General features: G+C 36.6%; 1 protein-coding gene across 2 annotated transcripts in view; it reads right to left on the bottom strand.

Moving 5' to 3' along the window:
- Positions 1–23,483, bottom strand: part of LOC121381955 (lipase maturation factor 2-like) — a 56,259-nt gene that overhangs the window by 29,664 nt on the left and 3,112 nt on the right. For both annotated transcript variants that reach the window (XM_041511389.1, XM_041511388.1), the window contains exons 2-7: positions 16,152–16,202; positions 14,585–14,787; positions 13,559–13,587; positions 12,862–13,067; positions 11,998–12,023; positions 11,357–11,509 (exon numbers count right to left, since the gene is read on the bottom strand). In XM_041511389.1, the coding sequence (XP_041367323.1) occupies positions 11,357–11,509; positions 11,998–12,023; positions 12,862–13,067; positions 13,559–13,587; positions 14,585–14,787; positions 16,152–16,202 (668 nt within the window). The remainder of the gene's footprint in view (positions 1–11,356; positions 11,510–11,997; positions 12,024–12,861; positions 13,068–13,558; positions 13,588–14,584; positions 14,788–16,151; positions 16,203–23,483) is intronic.

A 23,483-nucleotide genomic window follows, 5' to 3' on the forward strand; every position in this document is an offset into this window, starting at 1 on the left:
TTGTCAATATGTTTTGAGATCCAGGTATAAAGAATGTGAGATTAACTGCATGCTAACTAAGTACATCATAACATGTACTTGGTAATCTGGTCTCAGTGGAAACCCACATTACAACACAGTCAACTGGAGATTACAGCTCTTGAGAATGAGATAATAAATCTGCTAATACTGCACGTGTGTTATACCGACCTCACAGTGTTACGTGATTACATGTAGGCTGGTCTGTACAGGAATCTACCAGGGCCACTGTTTTATTAAAACTGGAATGCCTGGGCACTGCATTAGAGATAATATATCTACCGGGTACACATGTATGGGTGTTTGATGGCTAATATGTTACAGATAATATATCTGCTGGGTGTATATGTATGGGTGTTTGGGGGCTAGTAACCATGTATTGACATTTAGGAATGAGTTTTAAAGCTTATCAACATTGGAAGAATGCTGTTGTCACAGTGTTGTATATTGTAATGGTGTTGAGACCAGAGCTGACACTGTAGTTTAACCTCAAGTACAGGCAGTTACTATGTACCTCAAGTACAGGCAGTTACATGGAAGATTTAGAATAACTTACAGGTACATGTAACACTGCTACTGTGAGCAGTATTAATTAAATGTAAATGTAATTAACCTGGACATTGTTATTTATTCAATACATATATAAATTTTCAATACATACAGGTATACATTATATTATTAGTAATAGCAGTATTTAGTGTCATCGAATAAAAGGCAAAATAAAAGTTGGTTGCCTCAGATCACTGGCTTATAATAAATAATGTGATACTTTATAATTATATAATTAAGAGGTATGTTGCCTTAAAAAAACAGCCACTTTAAGAACAATACAAAAAGTATACATATATATAAAACAATAATGAACACTTTTAATGAAAAAAAAACAAAAACACCCTTCCACCCATGTGCATGCATGCATGCGCATGCACACACACAAACACACACACGAACACACACAAAATGTATTAGGAATTAATGAATTTTACTCTAATTAACGTGAACATCAGTCTATTAACAATAATGAAGTTCTATGCAAAACATTTTTAAATCCTGACTACCTGGACTATTGAGCAGTTCGACCCAGGGTATTAAAACCTATCAAGAACCTTTTCACTGTACAAATCCTGGCAAACAGGCAGTACAAAGCCCGGGCTTATACCTCTTAGCAAACACAAAGCTCTTACGCTCGTTCCTTTTAGCCCAACACAGTTTCTTTACGACATACATGGTCACCGCGCGACACAGAACAGTCAACAAGTAGTCGTTGAAATGCAAACAGTTATAACTAGATTTGAACTCAAAAGTGTAAATATATGACATTTTCACATGGTATGACTACTGGGGAATAGAGATGAGAATGACTTAATGGGAATATTTACACTGACATTTGATATGTTTCGTTGACTATTAGTGTGTGTGTGGAACAGCAGAAAGGTAAGATTCTTTTTTCATTTAGACAAACATACAGTGTATTAAGTAATTTTTATCTCAAACGTTGAAGAATCGATATTGGTTAAATAACTGAAGCCATTATTAAACAAAACTGTTTATTCTGTAACTGGACCTACAATGTCCCAACATAATACAGGTAGTCGACAAGTATTATGAATAAATTATACATGTAAGATTTTATAATATATTGTATTGCAAACTGATAGTTGAGAAACATTAAGTGAGGGTGATTTTCATTTAGTAATCCATTTTTCTCCTTGTTTTTTATAAATGGCTGGCTTCATTTACACACATACAGCAGCAAAGAAAGCCTATTTTGATTCTCAATTCTGTTCTTGCCTACATATACAGATATTTAATATAGAACACAGACCGACTAAATCTATGACCTGTCATTATAATCAATGATTCTGTTTGATAATTAATTTTACATACCTATATTGCAGCATATCTTTTTTAATTATATATCTTCAGATACTTTTTCTATTAATTGTACCAGTAAAAATATTTCATAAAATGCAATCACAGAAAAATTTACTTTGGTCAGTGATGCAAGACGTGTTTCTTAAACTGAATAAGTCGAACATAAATATCAGTTTACCTCATACAGTTAGGTACAATGAACCGCTTTTGTTCCCAACAATACAGCCAATAACGTTAAGCATTATATTGGTAATTGCAATTACAGGTAACTTGAGAAAGGAAGCTAATATCTGCCGATCAGAAATTACCATTAGTTACCATGACGCGTGCATTAGTTCTGAGTAGCTTTATTACCAGGAATTAGCTTAATTAGTCTTACACATTTACCTTGAGGAATTCATTTGTGTCTATCACTTCATCTAAATACATGTAGCTATCCGGAAGATTATCTCAAATGAACTCGTATGGAGATTCTAATACCAAGTACTTCTGACATATATGTATAGGTTTGTACAAAATTAATAACAGATAAAATGTATTTCTTCCACTTTTTAAGCTGTGTATTAACCAAATGCTGTCTTATAATATTTCCATACAATTAAATTTCTGTTACATTCATTAGAATTTAAAGCCATTCCAGCAACATGAGTTTGTTAATTTTTCGATGACTTTAAAAATAATGTTGACAAAGAATGCCATATCTAATGACATCATTGGTAATTTTCAACAAAATAAAATAATATATTTTAAAGATAAATACATCTGGCCAAATTGCTTAATATTTCGTTTGGCTGTTGTAAGAAATAATAAATTCATGCATGCATGCATGCACAACAAAATTAATTCAGACAAAAATTGATCATGAGATACTACAGAACATTAGAATGTCCAGAAATACATTGGTTATAGAGATATTCATATTCTAAGCAAGAAAATATAAATAAGTTGAAATTTTATTAATTTAAAAACATTATATTTGCATTTAATTTAGATCCTAGAATGTTTTTGTAACAAAAATAAAGGCTTCAGGCCCTAATCTAGAATTGAAAAAGTAGAAGTGACTTCTCCCTTCCCAGGAGATAGGGGAGAAGTTTGATAAAAATAGGCAAAGTGAAAATTTATGGGTACATTTTGTAACATTTCACCAACTTCCGCATACAATCGAAAAAATTCTGAATTTACACTTGGTTCTAAATTTTGTAATATTTCGATATAAAATACTACTTCATGTAATAAAATTTAAAAACAGTTACCGGTGTATGTTTTATTAAAAATGTGATATTATTAAGTAGTTGAATATGTGCCATTATGTTAAAATTAAAGTATTAATTAGTATTTTCTGGCATTACTGAAATGAATGTGGCTGAGGATTAACAACACTTGACTGGTCACAGCACACGGCACAACAAGCATCACTTTGAAAAACAATATCATGGTTTACGCGTGTATGTGAAGAATGTATTTACTCTCTTCACAACAGAAATTGGCATGAGTATTAACATTTGTTGGTTGATTTCGATAATACATTTAACAAGGTAAAACATTATTTTATCAAATAAATCATAAATTACAGTGTGTGTGCACAGAAACCATTTCCCGTTAACAGGTCAGTTCTCGATTACTGAGGATACAGTCTGGCACCAAAGTAAAAACACTGTCCGACATATGGTGACAAGGAGCCAAGCGAGCTATGACAATAAACAAGTTGGAGTTTTGACGACTGATGTGTGATTTCATTTTTGAAATTGGATTAGGTCAAGACTATTACAGCGACTTCGACTTGTCACTACTGCTAATAACTCGTCGACTTGAGCCGACTTTCAGTAAAAAAAAATGCTATTTTGCCGGCAAGATATAGGGCTGCTGAAGGTATATTTCTTTCAGATCCTAGTATGTTAGTATTAGAAAAACACATCATGTACTGGGGTGTATTTCTCGTAAGCCCCAGTCACACTGACAGTGTACGGCCACAGTGACCACAGTGGGTGACCATAGTGAGACCGGCGGCAAACTGTAGCAAACCGTACCCATCCGGGGTGATCCGTTATGAACCGTAGATTGCCACGGTTGTTTTAAGTTGTTTAAAACTTTTGTGGCTCACCGTGGCCCTATGGAAGGACCGTAAGTAACTGTGACAAACCATAGCACCATCTTCATGGTCCTTGACGACACTGTAGTTACCATGGCTCACCATTTAATAACCTTAGCACCACCGTGGCAGACTGTCTTTTTGGACAAAATTGGAGTCAGAGCTATGGTGAGCTACAGTTCATAGCACCGGGACCCACCGTGGGATACCGTGGCGATCACTCGGACAGTGTGACTGGGGCTTTACAGATACTGGTGCGTTAGTATTAGAAAACACATTATGTACTAGGGTGTATTTTTCTTACAGATCCTAGCGTGTTAGTATCAGAAAAACACATCATGTACTGGGGTGTATTTCTCGTAAGCCCCAGTCACACTGACAGTGTACGGCCACAGTGACCACAGTGGGTGACCATAGTGAGACCGGCGACAAACTGTAGCAAACCGTACCCATCCGGGGTGATCCGTTATGAACCGTAGATTGCCACGGTTGTTTTAAGTTGTTTAAAACTTTTGTGGCTCACCGTGGCCCTATGGAAGGACCGTAAGTAACCGTGACAAACCATAGCACCATCTTCATGGTCCTTGACGACACTGTAGTTACCATGGCTCACCATTTAATAACCTTAGCACCACCGTGGCAGACTGTCTTTTTGGACAAAATTGGAGTCAGAGCTATGGTGAGCTACAGTTCATAGCACCGGGACCCACCATGGGATACCGTGGCGATCACTCAGACAGTGTGACTGGGGCTTTAGTATTAGAAAACACATTATGTACTAGGGTGTATTTTTCTTACAGATCCTAGCATGTTAGTATCAGAAAAACACATCATGTACTGGGGTGTATTTCTCTTTCAGATCCTAGCGTGTTAGTATCAGAAAAACACACATCATGAACTGGGCTGCATTTCTCTTTCAGATACTGGTGTGTTAGTATCAGAAAAACATCATGAACTGGGCTCCATTTCTCTTTCAGATACTGGTGTGTCAGTATCAGAAAAACACATCATGAACTGGGCTGTATTTCTCTTTCAGATACTGGTGTGTTAGTATCAGAAAAACATCATGAACTGGGCTGTATTTCTCTTTCAGATATTGGTGTGTTAGTATCAGAAAAACACATCATGAACTGGGCTTTATTTCTATTTCAGATACTGGTGTGCTAATATCAGAAAAACATCATGTCTCAGGGGAGTCCTTCTCCACGTGCACTGAGTAAAAGACAATCTCCCAAACACAGCTCACAGACATCCAGTCCCATCAGAAAATCTGCATCACCTAAACGCCGGAGTGCCGGGTCACAGAGAGGCTCACCGGAACGACCCGTATCAAGGAGCAAGAATCAGTCACCATCAAAGTCACCACTGATGAAAGGGAAAGGATCAACTCGAGCAAGGTCACCACAGAAGACAGCTAAAGACAGCAGACAGTCTTCACAGTCACCACCAAAGACACCCAAAGATGGCCGCCCATCCTCCCAGAAACGCCAGACTCCGAGCCAGGCAGAGTACACCGAATCGGGCCTGAAGATTGTGGACATGTCAGGGCAAGGGATGACTGGCATCCCATCATCACTATTCACAGGTAAGTCGATGTGTTATTTGTCTATTTTTAGTTCTGCTATATAACAGTAAGATAAGGTCTTCTTGGAAAATGAAAGGAAAGCAATGTTTGTTTAATGACATCTCAGCACATTTTAAAACTACAGCTATTTGATGTTTAACATATGTTAAGTTATTATGCTGTGTTTTTATTTAAACGTTTTACCGTGATCAACATAATCCAATCATGCTGCAATGTTTGAATGCTAATTGCCCATCTCTTTTTGTGCTTGTTTTTTTAATGGGGGAAAAGGTATTATTTACCTTATTCTAATTTCTTTTATCTAATTTCGCAAAAGTAGATTCTTGTAATAAAAGAACAAAAACACGCAACAAAAACAACATCATACTACTTAATGTAATGGGTTTCTTGTATGTTACTTTTAACAGCTAAAGACATTGGAGAACTTATCCTGGCGTCAAACAACCTGCGTTCGATTCCTCCCGACATTAAGAAGTTAACGACACTCACTCGACTGGACCTCAGTAAGAACGGTCTCCGCTGCAATCACTCTCAGGACTTCGGAGGTCTACCGGCCGAGATGGAGCTATTGACTGGACTGCAGCACCTCAAGATATCGGAATGCAACATGCCCTTCATCCCACCAGTCATCTGGAAACTCACCAACCTCAAGACCCTCGACGTCAGCCGCAACAAGATCAACATCCTGGTTCCCGACATCGGCAACCTGACGTCTCTGATCAAGGTGAACCTGCAGCAGACTAACATCTCGTCCCTGCCCCCCGAGATTGCCTACTGCCAGGAGCTGGAGGAGATTCTGCTGTGGGGAAATGCGGTGGAGAGTCTTCCCGAAACTCTTCCAGAAATACCAAACCTCAAGGTGCTGGCCATCAACTACCGCAGTTTCTGTGGCGTTGTCGACAACTACATGGAAAACCTGTTGAGGAAAGGGCAGATCAAGTCCGAGCATATACCTATTGTAGTGTTTGAGCTACCTACCCTGGAGGTGCTGGACCTGGAGAACACAAAGATAAATAATGTTCCGGATCTTTATAACACCGGACTGAAAGAGTTCTATCTGTGTCGAAACTTTCTCCAAACGTTACCCAATTCGTTGTATAGCCTAAAACATCTGACGGCTCTAGACTTATCTTCGAATCTAATGTCTGAAATTCCTCAAGCTGTAGGTCGGCTAGCTACTTTAGAAATTCTAAGAGCCAGTAATAACAATTTTGAGAAGATCCCAGAAACCATCGGATTGCTCTTCAACTTGGAGGAACTTGACTTGTCCAGAAACAAAATCAGGGTTATTCCAAAGCAGATCCAAACACTGTATAAGCTAAAGACATTAATACTAGAGGAGAACCTTCTCACATCTCTGCCCAATGAAATCTGTGAGCTGACAGAACTGGAGACCCTAGATGTGACAAGCAATGCTATTAGACAACTTCCAATGAAGCTGTACCACTTGTCCAACCTGACTGTTGCTCACAGTTATAGAAAACTTCACAAGTATGGCTTATGGCTCTATAAGAATCCACTGGAACAGCCGCCTCCTGAGATCTGGAGGACAGAAAAACCAGAAATGATCTTTGATTACCTAAAGAAACTTGCTATCATCCGAACAGAAAATCTCCAGAGACAGAAGATTCTTATTCTAGGCGAGTCTCAGGCAGGGAAGACCTGCTTGGTGAATGCACTGGTTTGCAAGAGGTCGGTGATGACCAACGGACCCAAAGACAAGACAAGAGTTCTTCGACAGAGACTGTGGAAAACTGACAATAAAGTGGAGTTCATGCTCAATGACTTTGGGGGGTCTGATATATACCACATGACCACACCCTTGTTTCTGGACTCCCAGGCTCTCATTTTGTTGGTGTTCAATGGTGCCTCATTCACCAAGAAACGCTATCACAAAGCTTTGGGACAGTGGATTAATGTCCTTAATTGCAATGCTCCAGGTGCTATAGTCAAAGTGATAGCCACCCAGTGTGACCTAATGGACATACCTGAAACAAAGGGAGGCACATCAGAATACGACCGTGAGGGTCTCTTGGAAGAGGTTACCGAGTTACTGCAAAAACAGCTCGCCGATTACAGAAAGACTGTTGCTGATGAACTGAACGAAGTTGAGACAGAGCTAGCCAAGATACAAACTGCCAGTGAGAAGGAATACTACAAGGCAGAAGAAGCAGCGGTCAAACTACTCACAGTGCGCAGGAATAAACTCAAAGAGATCTCCTCCTGTTACATACAAGTGATACCCAACATAGCATTTGTAAGTAGCTCTGACACCCTTGAAGGAATCCGACAACTAGTGGACGAGCTGGAACATATGGCCATTGACATATCTCTGTTTCCACGTGCTCAGCGAGTGATCCCTCCTCCTTGGCACAGATTGTGTGCAAAGCTGAAGCAGCAGAGAGGGAACTACTTGCTATGGGATGAGGTTGTGGAAGTGGCTAAGGACTTCAATATCAAAGACAAAAACTTGGAGGAATGCATCCACTACCTGCATGACATTGGTGAAATCCTGTGGTACTTTGATGTCACTGGGCTCTCTGAGATTCTTTTCCACAAGCCACGGATCCTGGTGGACATACTGGCAGCTCTTTACCGTCACGATATTCAGGAATTCATGAGAATACCAATGAACAAGATCTTCAGCAGCAAAGGCAACCTGAGCGAGGAGGAGTTTAAGGAGACAAGAAAAATGTTTCTGCAACAAGGTCAGGTGAGCAGACCGCTCCTCAACTGCTTGTGGTTCTACCAGAACATGGACAACTACACACTGGAGGACTTGCTCGAGTTACTTCCCTTGCTGGATCTGTGCTACACGGTTCCTGAGCCCGATGTTCCCATATGTCGACTGCACAGCCGACCTCTGATGGTCATACCCTGGTACAACCGGGATCACTCAAGCATGATAGATTACCGGACCTTTGGTCAGAAACCGTGGAAACACACCATAAAGAACTTTCTGTCGTGTACAGTTTCCCCTTTCACTTTCCAATCAGCCTCTTCGAGAAGATGGTAGCTTCCATCCAGGACCTTGTGTTTGAAAGAGTCGACTGGTCAGACTCTGTGTACGCTGAATCTGACAACGAAAAAGTGCTGATGATCAAAACGGTGAACTCTGTCAAACTGTTCGTTCGAGGGCCCGACTTTCCCTCGATACAGGAACTTGCGACCGAGTTCATTCAGATCATCAACTCGATGCTGATTCGATACCCGGGACTCTACTGGACGCTGATCATCCCGATGAAGAGTCCCGAGTTCCTATCACACGTGGCAACGTCGCCGGGGATCCGGTTTGAGTCGCTGAGCGGTCTCCTGCGACGAAGCACGAGCTCGCACCTCGATTCGTCCAGTAGAGAGGGGTCCCACAGCTCCAAGTCAGTTGTATGGAAGTGACCACAGATTAATCACGTGGAAGTAATCATAGACATTTATACCTAAAGCATTTTAAGACTGATGTGGAATAAGCAAACCTGCATAAGATGTGTTCTTTAAAACAAAATAGCAGTACCAATTCCTTGGTCATTAATATCCATTTAAAAATAAAAGCTGGAATGATCTTAAAAATGGTTGGGAGACTTTATACCATACTAGGGCTTGAACTTAAAGAATTTTTCTCCCACATTAATTTTGTATAAATTGCCATGGGTTAAATGGCCCACAGATGACAATTTTTATCCTGCCTATGGAAAGTAAAAAAAACCCACTGACTTTTATAGCAAATAAACATGACTAAAAGGTTATTTTGCTGTATGAAGATATATTTCAAATATACAAATGTTATATACTGCCAGGTGTATACATTTTGCCATCGTTGAGGAGCTTTACCGATGACACAAAAGTGCCATCGGTGATGCTCCCAGCCTATGGCAATTTATATCTCAACGGCGGCAATTACCGCTGCTGCCGTCGTTAAGTTCGAACCCTGCATAGTTAAATGAAGGCCACATTTCAGCAAGTCAGACCAAATTCAGTTTTTGTGAAAATTATCATTATGCAAAAAAGCTGAAATGTAAGATTACAAAGGCAAAAAACAACCAAATCACAGATCCCTCATAAAACCAACTAACCATGTTAGCAACTAACCAAATAACCATGTACTTGTTAAAATGGTGTTGAACTACTTCTTGAGTGAATACACAGTCGAACCTGCTCCAGTTATAGAAACTGTCAGTAAACAGATATTTCAAGTAATTGTGGAAAGTTTGCATTGTGATATAGAGATCACATAACTACTTAACAGCATAAACATGTACATTTATGCAACCACAAAATGTCAAATTGTGTGTTTAAATGTTCCTCTTCATACATCAGTGTTAATGGTGCTATGGTGTTAGTAACTGTTCTTTAATTAAATGAAAATATCATAGTACAAGCCACTTTAGTTCATTATTACAACAGCACACAAACATCATATTATATGTATGTAGAAGAGATCATAGTGACTATCATTTTTATTGTTTACAAACATAATAATTGTTATGTGATTATACTAATATATATCTAAGACTGACAACCAGAACTTTTACGTCCAAATTTATGGCTTAAAAAGAAAAAATTCACATTTATAAATTATTCTAAAAGATCTGAAAAAGAAGGCAAATTTCTTTATTTATTCAACTCATATAGTTTTCAAATTACAGGTATATGCCTTTTTTCTTTATTTTTTAAAAATGTGAATAGTGGACTACTCTTATATTCACAAATAGTGGACATACATGTAGCCAGTTTTGGTTTTCAGCCCTCAATATTAGTGTCTTGTGCAGTCCTAGTATCGGCATTTTCAAAGTTTTTCAAAAGAGAAACATTATTGTGCATGTTAATCTGGTGTCAGATACTGTTTCATTGTTGGGTTGGGTTTTTTTTTGGTTGTTGTTTTTTAATGTGTGTGAAAAATACAAGCTTTACACAGGACCTGGAATAAATATACCTAAAATGACAAAAATGCAGATACAAACTTTGTACAGGACACTGATCATTATTAGAGGCACCGATTTTCCGTTTCAGATTTTTCCCTTTTCCGTTTCATAATGTTACAAATTCTGGGTTTTTCCGTTTCAGTATTAAACAAATTCTGTTTTTGTTTCACACAGACTTCGGACATTTTCGGTTTTCTTTACGATATGATCGAGAAAATAATTACAAACGATCACACTATAAACCACTTCCCTTATACAATATGCAATTACTGCATTCCTTTGTGAGATCGGAAATATGGCAATGCCGCAAATGTTAAAAATTAATAAGCAAACATAACATAATATATCTTTCACTTGAGTCAATATCGGACAATTTTAGCTCACAATGTTCGTTTTTTTCCGTTAAATCGCTGGGAATAAGCGAAGAAATCACGACTGGTAAAACATCTAGATACTCTACATCAAACATTTGGCGTAACATACAAAGGTACTAGTGTCGTAGCGTAGCACAGCAGATGTCGGTGTCTATAGTTTCTAGTTCGAAAAATAAATTTTAATTAATCAAATGTGCTATTTAAAGTTAAATAATGTTTTGGAAAAAAATTGGAAAATCAGTGCCTCTACATTATATGCTACATATTTTAATTTATTGATCATTAAACACTTGTTATGTAGACTGTGTTGTTTAAATTATTTAAACATGTTCTGAGAGAGGAGTTTGAATGACACCCTAACTGTTATGAGGCCACTGGTCTAACAGAAGAAAATCCACTCTCACTATATAAGCAATAACGTTTCACTGACTTGCAAGCAGTTCTTTATTTGCCACCCTAAAAGAAGCACAGAGGGTCGATGTTAAGAACAGTAACTTACCTGAGAGTAGAATGCGAAGATCTTGAGAGACCTGATGGGTATGAAGAAGAGAAAGGGAATGGGAATTTCCAGCACGTAGGTCAGAACACACGACATCTTCAGGAACCAGGTGGGGAACTGGTGCCAGTACCACGCCAAAGGGGTCGGGATACACTGAAATAAAACAAAATAATATCAAGTCACAAGTAATTTGCAGATACATTTACATGTGTCCTTTTGGTGTAAATGAAAATTCTGCTTTACAGTAAATATTCTAAATCAATACTACAAGTTCGAATTTATCAGAATTAAAATTAACTCTAAACTTGGAAACTATTTTCCATCTGGTTTCCTAGATTTCATGAAAATTGTCATTTCCGGTGGCATTTTGGGCAAACTCATGTTACTCATTACCATGTAACCATTATCATGATTACTGAAAAACAGTTTTTGATAGATTCTGATGACCATAGGACATGGAATCAAAAAAGTGTTTTTTATTTATTTATTGTTTTAAATCCATGGGCCTGTCCTTTATAATCTTACAAAAAGTGACTGGAGTTTTAGTAAAAAAAAACCTGTAATGCTCTACACTAAATTGTAAATCAAATGATAAAAGCTTTATATTAAATTTGCTTTTAGTATACCAAAAAATCACTTACCTGAGATTCAAAGTGATGGGTGAGAGCTGAAAGAAAACAGATCACACTTATAAACACTATAAACATGAACTGCAAAGTACAGTTATTCCAATCTTTGATCAATATTATTAAATCCACACTTTTAGTAGTGGTCTAGTTAGTCACAGTTTTATTTTATTTGTTTAAACCTTCTTACAGTCACAACACAGAACTGTTATTAATTACTTTTTGAAAATATATCTTTACACCTGACTTCCAGTAGAAGTTCTCATAATTTTGCACCTAACCTTTTCACTCTTACTGTGATATCTTTATATTGAGTATACATAACTCTATTGCTGCACGTACAGCTAACTGAATATGGTTAAATAATCCTGCATAAAAAAAGGTAATTTCACAAAATACTGTAATTTTATATTTACATTTAGCAGTGGTACAATTTACATGTGTTCTTCGTCAATTTCACACAAAAAATAACATCATTTTTGAAGATGGATAACAGCAAGAACAAAAAAATCTACTAACTGTAATTAGTAGTATAAAACAGTTTTAGAGTTACAGATTTATGAGTCTAGTATTGCACATAAATGTAATCTACACTGTACAACTATAGACTTTCTTATAATTACAAACAAAATAATGTAGTTTGAAATTAAAGTTTGTTTTGTTTAACGACACCACCAGAGCACACAGATTTATTAATCATCGGTTATTGAATGTTAAACATTTGGTAATTTTGACATATAGTCTTAGTGAGGAAACAAGCTACATTTTTTTCACAAGCAAACGTATGACTGCGAGCCGCAAACATGAAAGTTAAGATGTTTTGTGAAGCTCCTGAGCTGTCAATGCAAGCTGGTTTAAATCTTGTTAATCACGCATCACCTGTAAGTCCCCACCAGGTGGGGCACCTGCTTGTGAGCTTGACGACACCCGACGCGAACATGAGTCGAAAGAGGAGCCACTTGACGAGCCACATGTTGATGGTGTCGTGTTGGTGGTGTGTGGGGACGCGGGTCCTCTGCAGCAGGTTGAAGTTAAACGGAGCGATCAGCAAAGTCAAAAACCCAACCTCTAGCAGAAGAATGTCCCTACAAAAAATAGTAGAGTCAATTATATCACCAGATTACAGAACAAAACAACATGTTAAAGTGGCTGACCCTAATTTTTGAAGGCAGTGTAAAATATTTTTAGTCAGTACAGTTTTGTTTTCAACCATTAATTTCCATATTATTTTTAATTTTTTGCTTAAATTATTAATTTTGGTAAATCCAACATCTGTCTTTATAATCTTGGTGCTTGTAGTAGTAGCTTTAAATTATTTTTATAAATACCTCAGAAACCAGGAATCACATGATGAGTATTTTATGCCTAATATATTTGTTACAACTCTTGGTCTGGTGAAAGAAACCATGCCTTTTATATGCATTTTCTTACCGGCTATTACATAGCGGCCCAACAAAATATTGTAGCAATAATAAGAAACTTAGATGCTTTAGCCACATCAAACCTATCACATAGAAAATTGCATATATTACTAAGAGAAAAGTAAAGAAATGTCCATCAATAACAAAACACTTACCACTGAAACCACAAAAAGGTCTGACCAACCTGAAAAGAAAACAATTGTTGTTAATTAAAGTGTTATCGGGTGCCTTAGGAATACACAAAGGAATCAGTAACATTAATCAGATCAATCATACGAATAAAGGAAAACATGAATGTTTAATGACAAAGTGAACAAAACAAAACACTACGATAATGAGTGTTAGCACTGAAATATCTAAATAATGCAATATTGAAACATCTATATATCAAAAGGACTGCTCGTTAGCCCAATGATTTCCTTGCTCCATTTGTTGCAACCTATTTTGACTAGTGCATCAGAAATCGAAACTGAATGATGACACAGTTGGTTCAAGGGAGATAATTTAGTTAAAATTCAAAGTGATATGTTGGGAATATCTGGTACTGTATGTATACTTTTACATTTAAATGAAATATGTCCTCTTTTTTCTTCTCAGTTTGTATTATTATACATGCAGTGGCATACTATAATAGTATAACCTATCTCGGATACAACCTGCTGAAAATTACCCCATCAAGAATAATCATAAAACATTTGTATGTTATCAGAATTAAATGTACGTAAGTTTAGTTGATTTTTTGTTTGGTTCTGTTATAATACAGCAGTATATCCAGTGTATTTTCAATCTCCCTACACTATGTAGTGGTTTATTTTAAACCAGCAGTTTAGTCAATGCTTTATCAATCTCCCTAAGTTATGTAGTGTTATATTTTAAACCAGCAGTTTAGCTAGTGCATTAACAATCTCCCTAAGTTATGTAGTGTTATATTTTAAAACAGCAGTTTAGCTAGTGCATTAACAATCTCCCTAAGTTATGTAGTGTTATATTTTAAACCAGAAGTTTAGCTAGTGCTTTATCAATCTCCCTAAGTTATGTAGTGACATTATATTTTAAACCAGCAATGCAGCCTTTCTATGTGGAACTACCATATTTGTTCACTGGGGTAAATAAACATTTTTAAAACAGTAATTAAAAAAATAATAAAATCTATCTAAGTTAGAAATGTGGTCGAGCTGTACCTGATACAGGGAGAGATAGAGCATCCACAGCAAGGTGAAGGACACGACATCACGTGCCCGTTGAGACACCATGCAGAAGAACGAGATGAGAATGCCGCCCAGACAGAGCAGGTCCATGGCGGTCTGCATGTCGAGCCCCAGTTTGGGGGTCAGTTTGAGGAGGCTCGGCTGACCTTCCAGCAGCTCCTGCCATGAGTTCGCCTCTACAAACAAAAAACATTTTTAAAAACTACAGTAGAATCTCATTGACTTGAATGCGCAATGGTCAAACACACTGCTACACTCGAACCAAGGACAAAGTGCTGAATTTTTATTTAAGTAAACCCTTTTATATTGCATTGTAGGGTCAAACAACACTTGTGTTGAATACTAGCCTTCTCTTTCACAAATATATCAGTTCCATCAGAAGGAAGTCAGTGTAATTTTAAAACAATATTTTTCTCGTACTGGTAACCCATTAAATGTGAAGGATGCAGTAAAAATACATCCTTCAGTCCAAAACGTGGCAGAGTGCTTGGTTCAAACTAGCTGATGGGTCGAACACATTAAATGGTGTCCCAATGGTATTTGACTCAATGAGATTCTACTGTAGTTCAATATTTATATTACATTAGGATATAGTGACAGAAGGTTTTCTTTGGGAAAACATAATTCTTCAAGCTATTTTCAAAACCCCGGAAAATACAATTACATGTATTTCATTAGAACTCTGTGGAGCAGACAACATTCTTCAATATGGGCAGGTACATGTACTGCCATTTTATTTATATCTTGAACAATATTTTCAGAAATTGCTCATAAAAATGTCCAAAGAACTTTTCATTTTTATACCAAAGCAAATTGAATTGAAAAAAAACAACTTTTTATGGAGGCTGTATAAATGTAGGTGAAGTAAGTTAAGACTGAAGCTTAGAACAATCATAATTTAAATTGACATCAGCCAACATTTCAAATACAAAGGTACTGGGCCTGTTAAAGATGCAGGGCTCGAACTTAACTACGGCACTGACGGCAATTGCCATCGATGAGATATATAATAAATTGCCGTAGGTAGAGATCGTCACTGATGGCACAAAAGCTCCTCAACAACGACAAAAAGTACACACCAGGTGTATATTATCTGCCAGTATTTAACATCTGAACTTTTGAAATATGCTGCAAATGTCATTTTAAAAAAAACAATTGCCATAGGCAGGCTCAAAATTGCCATCGGTGGGCTGTTTCGCCTATAGCAATTCTTTACAAAATTGCCATGGGAGACAAATTGTTGTGTGGGCCCTGAGGTACATCATTTACTGTACATTTCTGGATTTCTCTCCACTTTAAATCACTGGCTTCTTTCTCAGTGGTCACCATTTCATAAACATATATACACGTACCTATAAAATGTACCCTTTGTGTGATAAATAAGTGTTCTGAGAGTATAATGTATAGTTCAATCATTGGGGTTAAAAAAGAAAATAATGGATGACCCTACCCTTTAGTGGAACATTGAACCAAGTATAGAAATGTAAAAACTATATTTGCTTAAAATGTAATATCAATATGAACACTAAAAAAAACTTACCCATTTTCAAGGCATTTCGTGCTGGCAGCAAACCATTGTCTCCATACAACCCTACAAAACAGTTTAACACAGATTATTTCTCTCACTTAAGTAAAACATTTTACGGTTCTCCCATCAAGCTTTGGGCCTAAATGGTATTTTTAAAAATGTCTGTTTTGGAACAATTTTTGGCTTTTTAAGCACATGGATTTTTTTTTTTTTTAAGGTCATATCCATTAAAAACAACAAAGTTATCCTTATCAATACATATGTAATTCCTTTTGATACCTCTTTGCCCTTGTTACTGTTGGAAACTAATTAATCTGTTACATACATACATGATAAAGAGTAAAACTGACCATAACCAGATGTCTGACAGAATGCAATGACCAATGGAGAAAGATAGACAGCGAACCAGACAGTCATAGAGAGAAATACAGATGGACAGACAGAGAGATATACAGACAGATAACCAGAGAAAGAGAGAAAAACAGACAAAGAGATAGCGAGAAGGAGAGAGCAGGTGAATTTATTACATACCCATTTAATTTTACTATATATCAAAGACCATTCTGACCATGCAATAACAAAACTATTTTATTGAACATAATATGTGTAATACAAAATATTTCATGTGTGGTTGTAAGTGTTTACTCGAATGATGTCATATCCCAAGCCAGTCAATTCCATAAAATTCAACTAACTTTGATATTAAGTAAGTTGTGGTCTTTAATTAAACTTTTATTGAGCATAATTAATATGTAATAAATACAGAACCACATACTAGTTATTTTTTCCATGTTATTTATTACATTTATTTAGTGTGTGCAAGATATATATACAACAAGAATGCATAGCGGTCTCTCAAGGCACAATTTAATAACTATTCTTGACCACTATAAATTTGTGCAATAAACAACGTGGCAAAACAACTGGTAATGGTATGTGGTTCTGAGTATTTATTCACATTTTTAAAGGCCTATTAAATGGCCTAACAAAGTATTACCTGAACAAAAATATATTTCATTTTACCCTAAATGTACTGTATTCAAACATCTACGTAACCACCATACTCCACTTATTAATATAATTGAATTATGGCAACGGTCCATAATTCAAAAACTAAAATTGCCAAGAGGATTGACATGGATTTCACTCCATCATGGTTCAATTAAAGTGATGCGATAGCTGGATTTGGTTTTCAAAACTTAATGTAATTTTCATTTATTAATATTGTCTATTTTTAGAGAAATAATGTCCTTAAATCTGTGACAGTATGCCTTTAACAACAGGATAGGGTATAGGCATGTAAAGAATAAGCAGGGTTGAAAATTAACATGAAAATGATAGTCGCCAGAAAAATCTTACTGGCCCTTCTCAAATTCAACTAGCCCTCCAATTATTATATTGAAATTTAACCGCACAGCCTAAATCAAAACTATAATCCTTTTCACAGGGAATGGTTTTTTCATTCTATGGAATTTACTACTTGTAACTTATTTATTTCTGTTTTCTAAATTGCACAATAAAATAGTTGAGTTTTTTTTTATCTCTAAAACACTTACTTTTCTTCTTACGTCAAACCAAACTAAAATTATTTACAAAAACCTTTTCTGTAGGACGGGATGGACTATAGAATGTTCTTGCTTGAATAATAACCATGTGCTCACTGTATATAGTCTGTTTGTGTCAAAGGGAATCCGATGAATTGGCATATAACTTCATAATAAATAAAGTTAAATTCATATAAAAAAAACATGGTTATTAAGTTTCAAACCCATACATACCAACTCAAAAAACATTTTTTGAAAAAGAAATCTAGTATAAATAAAAATGTTTCTTTTCAAATAGACCTCTTTCTCATTCCACTGCGCATGTGCCCGTTGCGGAGTTACTCGAGGACGCAAACCGTGAGATTTCGCGAGATCTCGCCAAAATAGACCTATCTGCAAATTGGGGGGCAAAAGCAATGGGAGGCCACGACCATTGTTCAATTATTAACTGTTCCAATCGCATATGTCCGGGAAATTCGTTATCCTTCCATCGATATCCAGCCAATGGATATCGGAAACGTTTGTGGGTAATCGTTTCACGTAGAAAACGATTTTAATGTTACTCTAAGTACGAGGGTTTGTTCGGTACATTTTATAGGAGGGAAGCCAGTGAACACATAAGGGACCAAAACCTTACCGGTTCTGTACAGGACGTTCCTACACAGGGCGGTCTAGTATACTTAGATATGGTGGAAAACACATTAACAGTAAAGAAAATAAATATATATTTTGTATATAAAGAAAATATATGTATATTTCGAATTATACTCAATAAAATATATAACGTGGCGTGTGTAAATATATAAAAAATATATGTAGTCAGGACAGCTATGTACAGAACATTCCTATACAGGGCGGTCTAGTATTCTCTACTTAGATATGGTAGTAAACAGTAAATAAAATAAAAAAATATATATTTTGTATATACAGAAAATATATGTATATTTTGGACAATACTCAACAGAATATATATATATATATATATATATATATGAATGAACTTTTAATGTTATTATTACTCAGTGTGTTTCAAATTTAATTAAAAGTATTGTCTGTTATTACTTTTACGTTCATCTAGGTATGAACAAAAAAATCATCCGCAAACTTATGTGAGAACGGCTTCGCCGATTCACACAATTTACGGATGATTTATTTTGTTCATCATACCCCAATGAACGTAAAAGAAATAACAGACACTCCTTAAATAATAATAATAATAATAATAATAATGATATATGAATATATATAGAGTGATGACGGCTGTGTACAGGACGTTCCTACACAGGTCCGTCTAGTATTTTATATACTTAGATATGGTGGAAAACACATTAACAGTAAAGAAAATAAATATATTTTGTATAATACCCAATGCGTTCAAGTTGACACTGTATAAAAAATGGGTAAACAGAACGGCACCTACCTTCAACCCCCCCCCCCCCCTCAAATCCCCCTTTTTTTAAATTCCCACTTTATGGATATACATGTAATAGCATAAAATCAATTCCTTTTTTAAACTTTTCCCAATTAGATAGACACTAAGAAAAATGCAACAAAACACCTTCTGATATATATATATATATATATATAGTCAAACCTGTCCTAGCGGCCACCTGTACTCAGCGGTCACCTACCTTAAGCGGACACTTTTTTCCTCCCAAAAGATTTATAATGTAAATGCACCTGTAATAAGCGGTCACCTGTCTAACGCGGCCAGCGGCCACCTAAATCGGATCCCAAATCGCTAAAATACCTGAATTAAGCAGCCACAGTAAAGTTTTACTCTTATATAAAAGGGATATTTTAACAACAGCGATAAGGTGCAGCAAATAACTGATCTTCACACCTTCAGGAATACTAGTACCCATTCAGTCCCGACATCTCCACTGTGTAAGAGGGATGGAATAAACTTTGTGTCAATGCAAGAGGGATGGAATAAACTTTGTGTCAATGCAAGAGGGATGGAATAAACTTTGTGGTGATGCAAGAGGGATGGAATAAACTTTGTGTCAATGCAAGAGGGATGGAATAAACTTTGTGGTGATGCAAGAGGGATGGAATAAACTTTGTGTCAATGCAAGAGGGATGGAATAAACTTTGTGTCAATGCAAGAGGGATGGAATAAACTTTGTGTCAATGCAGAGGGATGGAATAAAGTTGTGTCAATGCAAGAGGGATGGAATAAACTTTGTGTCAATGCAGTACAGACGGTATAAACTTTGAAACAATGCAAGAGGTTTGGAATAAACTTTGTGTCAATGCAAGAGGGATGGCGGCCACCTGTGGCAATGGCAAGAGGGATGGAATAAACTTGTGTGGCCGCAAAGACAGGGACTGTGTATATAACTTTGTGGTGATGCAAGAGGGATGGAATAAACTTTGTGTCAATCTCTCTCTCTCTCTCTCTCTCTTTGTCTCAATGCAAGAGGGATGGAATAAACTTTGTGTCAATGCAAGAGGGATGGAATAAACTTTCTGGCAATGCAAGAGGGATGGAATAATCTGTGTGATGCCATAACCTGTCGATGCAAGAGGGATGGAATAAACTGTGTGGTGATGCAAGAGGGATGGAATAAACTTTGTGTCAATGCAAGAGTCTTTTATGGAATAAACCCTCGTGGCAAGTGCAGAGGGATGGTCCAAGTTGTGTGCACTGCAAGAGGGAGGGACATAAACTGAGTGGTGCTGCAATTTTTATGAATACACTTTGTGGAATGCAACAGGGACTTTTTAAACCGTTGTGATGCAAGAGGGATCAAATACACTTTGTGGAGAAAATATTAGGGCTGTATATTAAACATGAAATGATCGTCACTAAAAATTCTTACTGGCCCTTCTCAAATTCATCTTATTTCCTCCAATATTATATTTTTTCTTATAACCGCACAGCCTAAATCAAAACTATAATCCTTTCACAGGGCTTGGTTTTTTCATTCTATGGAATTTACTACTTGTAACTTATTTATTTCTGTTTTCTAAAGCAGAAAAAATAGTTAAGTTTTTTGTTTAATCTAAAACACTTACTTTTCGGAAACATCTTACAACCAAACTAAAATTATTTACAAAAACCTTTTCTGTAGGACGGGATGGACTATAGAATGTTCAGCTTGAATAATAACCATGTGCTCACTGTATATACCTGTTAATTCGAAAGGGTACATGATAGTTGGCAAAACTTCAAAGTCTCCTACGAAGCTACTCAAGTAAAAAAAAACAACCTGTCTGTCACGCCCAAACCCATAAATAGAACTAGTTTCAAACTATTTTTTCAAGGGACGTTACTCTTCGCGCGTATAAACAAAGTAATGAGAAATACCTCTATTACCATTAAATTATACAGATTAAATCTCATTGTTAAAACAGAGGTGTAGACAAAATGCTTGAACAGCCAAGGTATGCAGTTTGACTTGCATTGTCTTGAAAATTTAAGATAATGCAGTACAAAGAAACTAAAGGTATAACTCATGCTTCAGTAAATGTCCTCCTTGTGTCAATGCAAGAGGGATGGAATAAACTTTGTGTCAATGCAAGAGGGATGGAATAAACTTTGTGGTGATGCAAGAGGGATGGAATAAACTTTGTGGTGATGCAAGAGGGATGGAATAAACTTTGTGTCAATGCAAGAGGGATGGAATAAACTTTGTGTCAATGCAAGAGGGATGGAATAAACTTTGTGGTGATGCAAGAGGGATGGAATAAACTTTGTGGTGATGCAAGAGGGATGGAATAAACTTTGTGTCAATGCAAGAGGGATGGAATAAACTTTGTGTCAATGCAAGAGGGATGGAATAAACTTTGTGTCAATGCAAGAGGGATGGAATAAACTTTGTGGTGATGCAAGAGGGATGGAATAAACTGTGTGGTGATGCAAGAGGGATGGAATAAACTTTGTGTCAATGCAAGAGGGATGGAATAAACTTTGTGTCAATGCAAGAGGGATGGAATAAACTTTGTGTCAATGCAAGAGGGATGGAATAAACTTTGTGTCAATGCAAGAGGGATGGAATAAACTTTGTGGTGATGCAAGAGGGATGGAATAAACTTTGTGTCAATGCAAGAGGGATGGAATAAACTTTGTGTCAATGCAAGAGGGATGGAATAAACTTTGTGTCAATGCAAGAGGGATGGAATAAACTTTGTGGTGATGCAAGAGGGATGGAATAAACTTTGTGTCAATGCAAGAGGGATGGAATAAACTTTGTGTCAATGCAAGAGGGATGGAATAAACTTTGTGGAAATGCAAGAGGGATGGAATAAACTTTGTGTCAATGCAAGAGGGATGGAATAAACTTTGTGGTGATGCAAGAGGGATGGAATAAACTTTGTGGTGATGCAAGAGGGATGGAATAAACTTTGTGGAAATGCAAGAGGGATGGAATAACTTTGTGGCGATGCAAGAGGGATGGAATACACTTTGTGTCAATGCAAGAGGGATGAAATAAACTGTGTGTCAATGCAAGAGGGATGGAATACACTTTGTGTCATGCAAGAGGGATGGAATAAACTTTGTGGCAATGCAAGAGGGATGGAATAAACTTTGTGGAAATGCAAGAGGGATGGAATAAACTTTGTGGTGATGCAAGAGGGATGGAATAAACTTTGTGTCAATGCAAGAGGGATGGAATAAACTTTGTGTCAATGCAAGAGGGATGGAATAAACTTTGTGTCAATGCAAGAGGGATGGAATAAACTTTGTGGCAATGCAAGAGGGATGGAATAAACTGTGTGGTGATGCAAGAGGGATGGAATAAACTGTGTGGTGATGCAAGAGGGATGGAATAAACTTTGTGTCAATGCAAGAGGGATGGAATAAACTTTGTGGCAATGCAAGAGGGATGGAATAAACTGTGTGGTGATGCAAGAGGGATGGAATAAACTGTGTGGTGATGCAAGAGGGATGGAATACACTTTGTGGCAATGCAAGAGGGATGGAATAAACTGTGTGGTGATGCAAGAGGGATGGAATACACTTTGTGGAGATGTAAGAGGGATGAAAATTAACATGAAAATGATAGTCACTAGAAAAATCTTACTGGCCCTTCTCAAATTCAACTAGCCCTCCAATTATTATATTGAAATTTAACCGCACAGCCTAAATCAAAACTATAATCCTTTTCACAGGGAATGGTTTTTTCATTCTATGGAATTTACTACTTGTAACTTATTTATTTCTGTTTTCTAAATTGCACAATAAAATAGTTGAGTTTTTTGTTATTTCTAAAACACTTACTTTTCTTCTTACGTCAAACCAAACTAAAATTATTTACAAAAACCTTTTCTGTAGGACGGGATGGACTATAGAATGTTCTTGCTTGAATAATAACCATGTGCTCACTGTATATAGTCTGTTTGTGTCAAAGGGAATCCGATGAATTGGCATATAACTTCATAATAAATAAAGTTAAATTCATATAAAAAAAACATGGTTATTAAGTTTCAAACCCATACATACCAACTCAAAAAACATTTTTTGAAAAAGAAATCCAGTATAAACAAAAATGTTTCTTTTCAAATTACCATTAAATTATACAGATTAAATCTCATTGTTAAAACAGAGGTGTAGACAAAATGCTTGAACAGCCAAGGTATGCAGTTTGACTTGCATTGTCTTGAAAATTTAAGATAATGCAGTACAAAGAAACTAAAGGTATAACTCATGCTTCAGTAAATGTCCTCCTTGTGTCAATGCAAGAGGGATGGAATAAACTTTGTGTCAATGCAAGAGGGATGGAATAAACTTTGTGGTGATGCAAGAGGGATGGAATAAACTTTGTGGTGATGCAAGAGGGATGGAATAAACTTT

This window comes from Gigantopelta aegis, chromosome 9 (assembly GCF_016097555.1).
Source record: "Gigantopelta aegis isolate Gae_Host chromosome 9, Gae_host_genome, whole genome shotgun sequence".
Taxonomy (NCBI): Eukaryota; Metazoa; Mollusca; class Gastropoda; order Neomphalida; family Peltospiridae; genus Gigantopelta; species Gigantopelta aegis.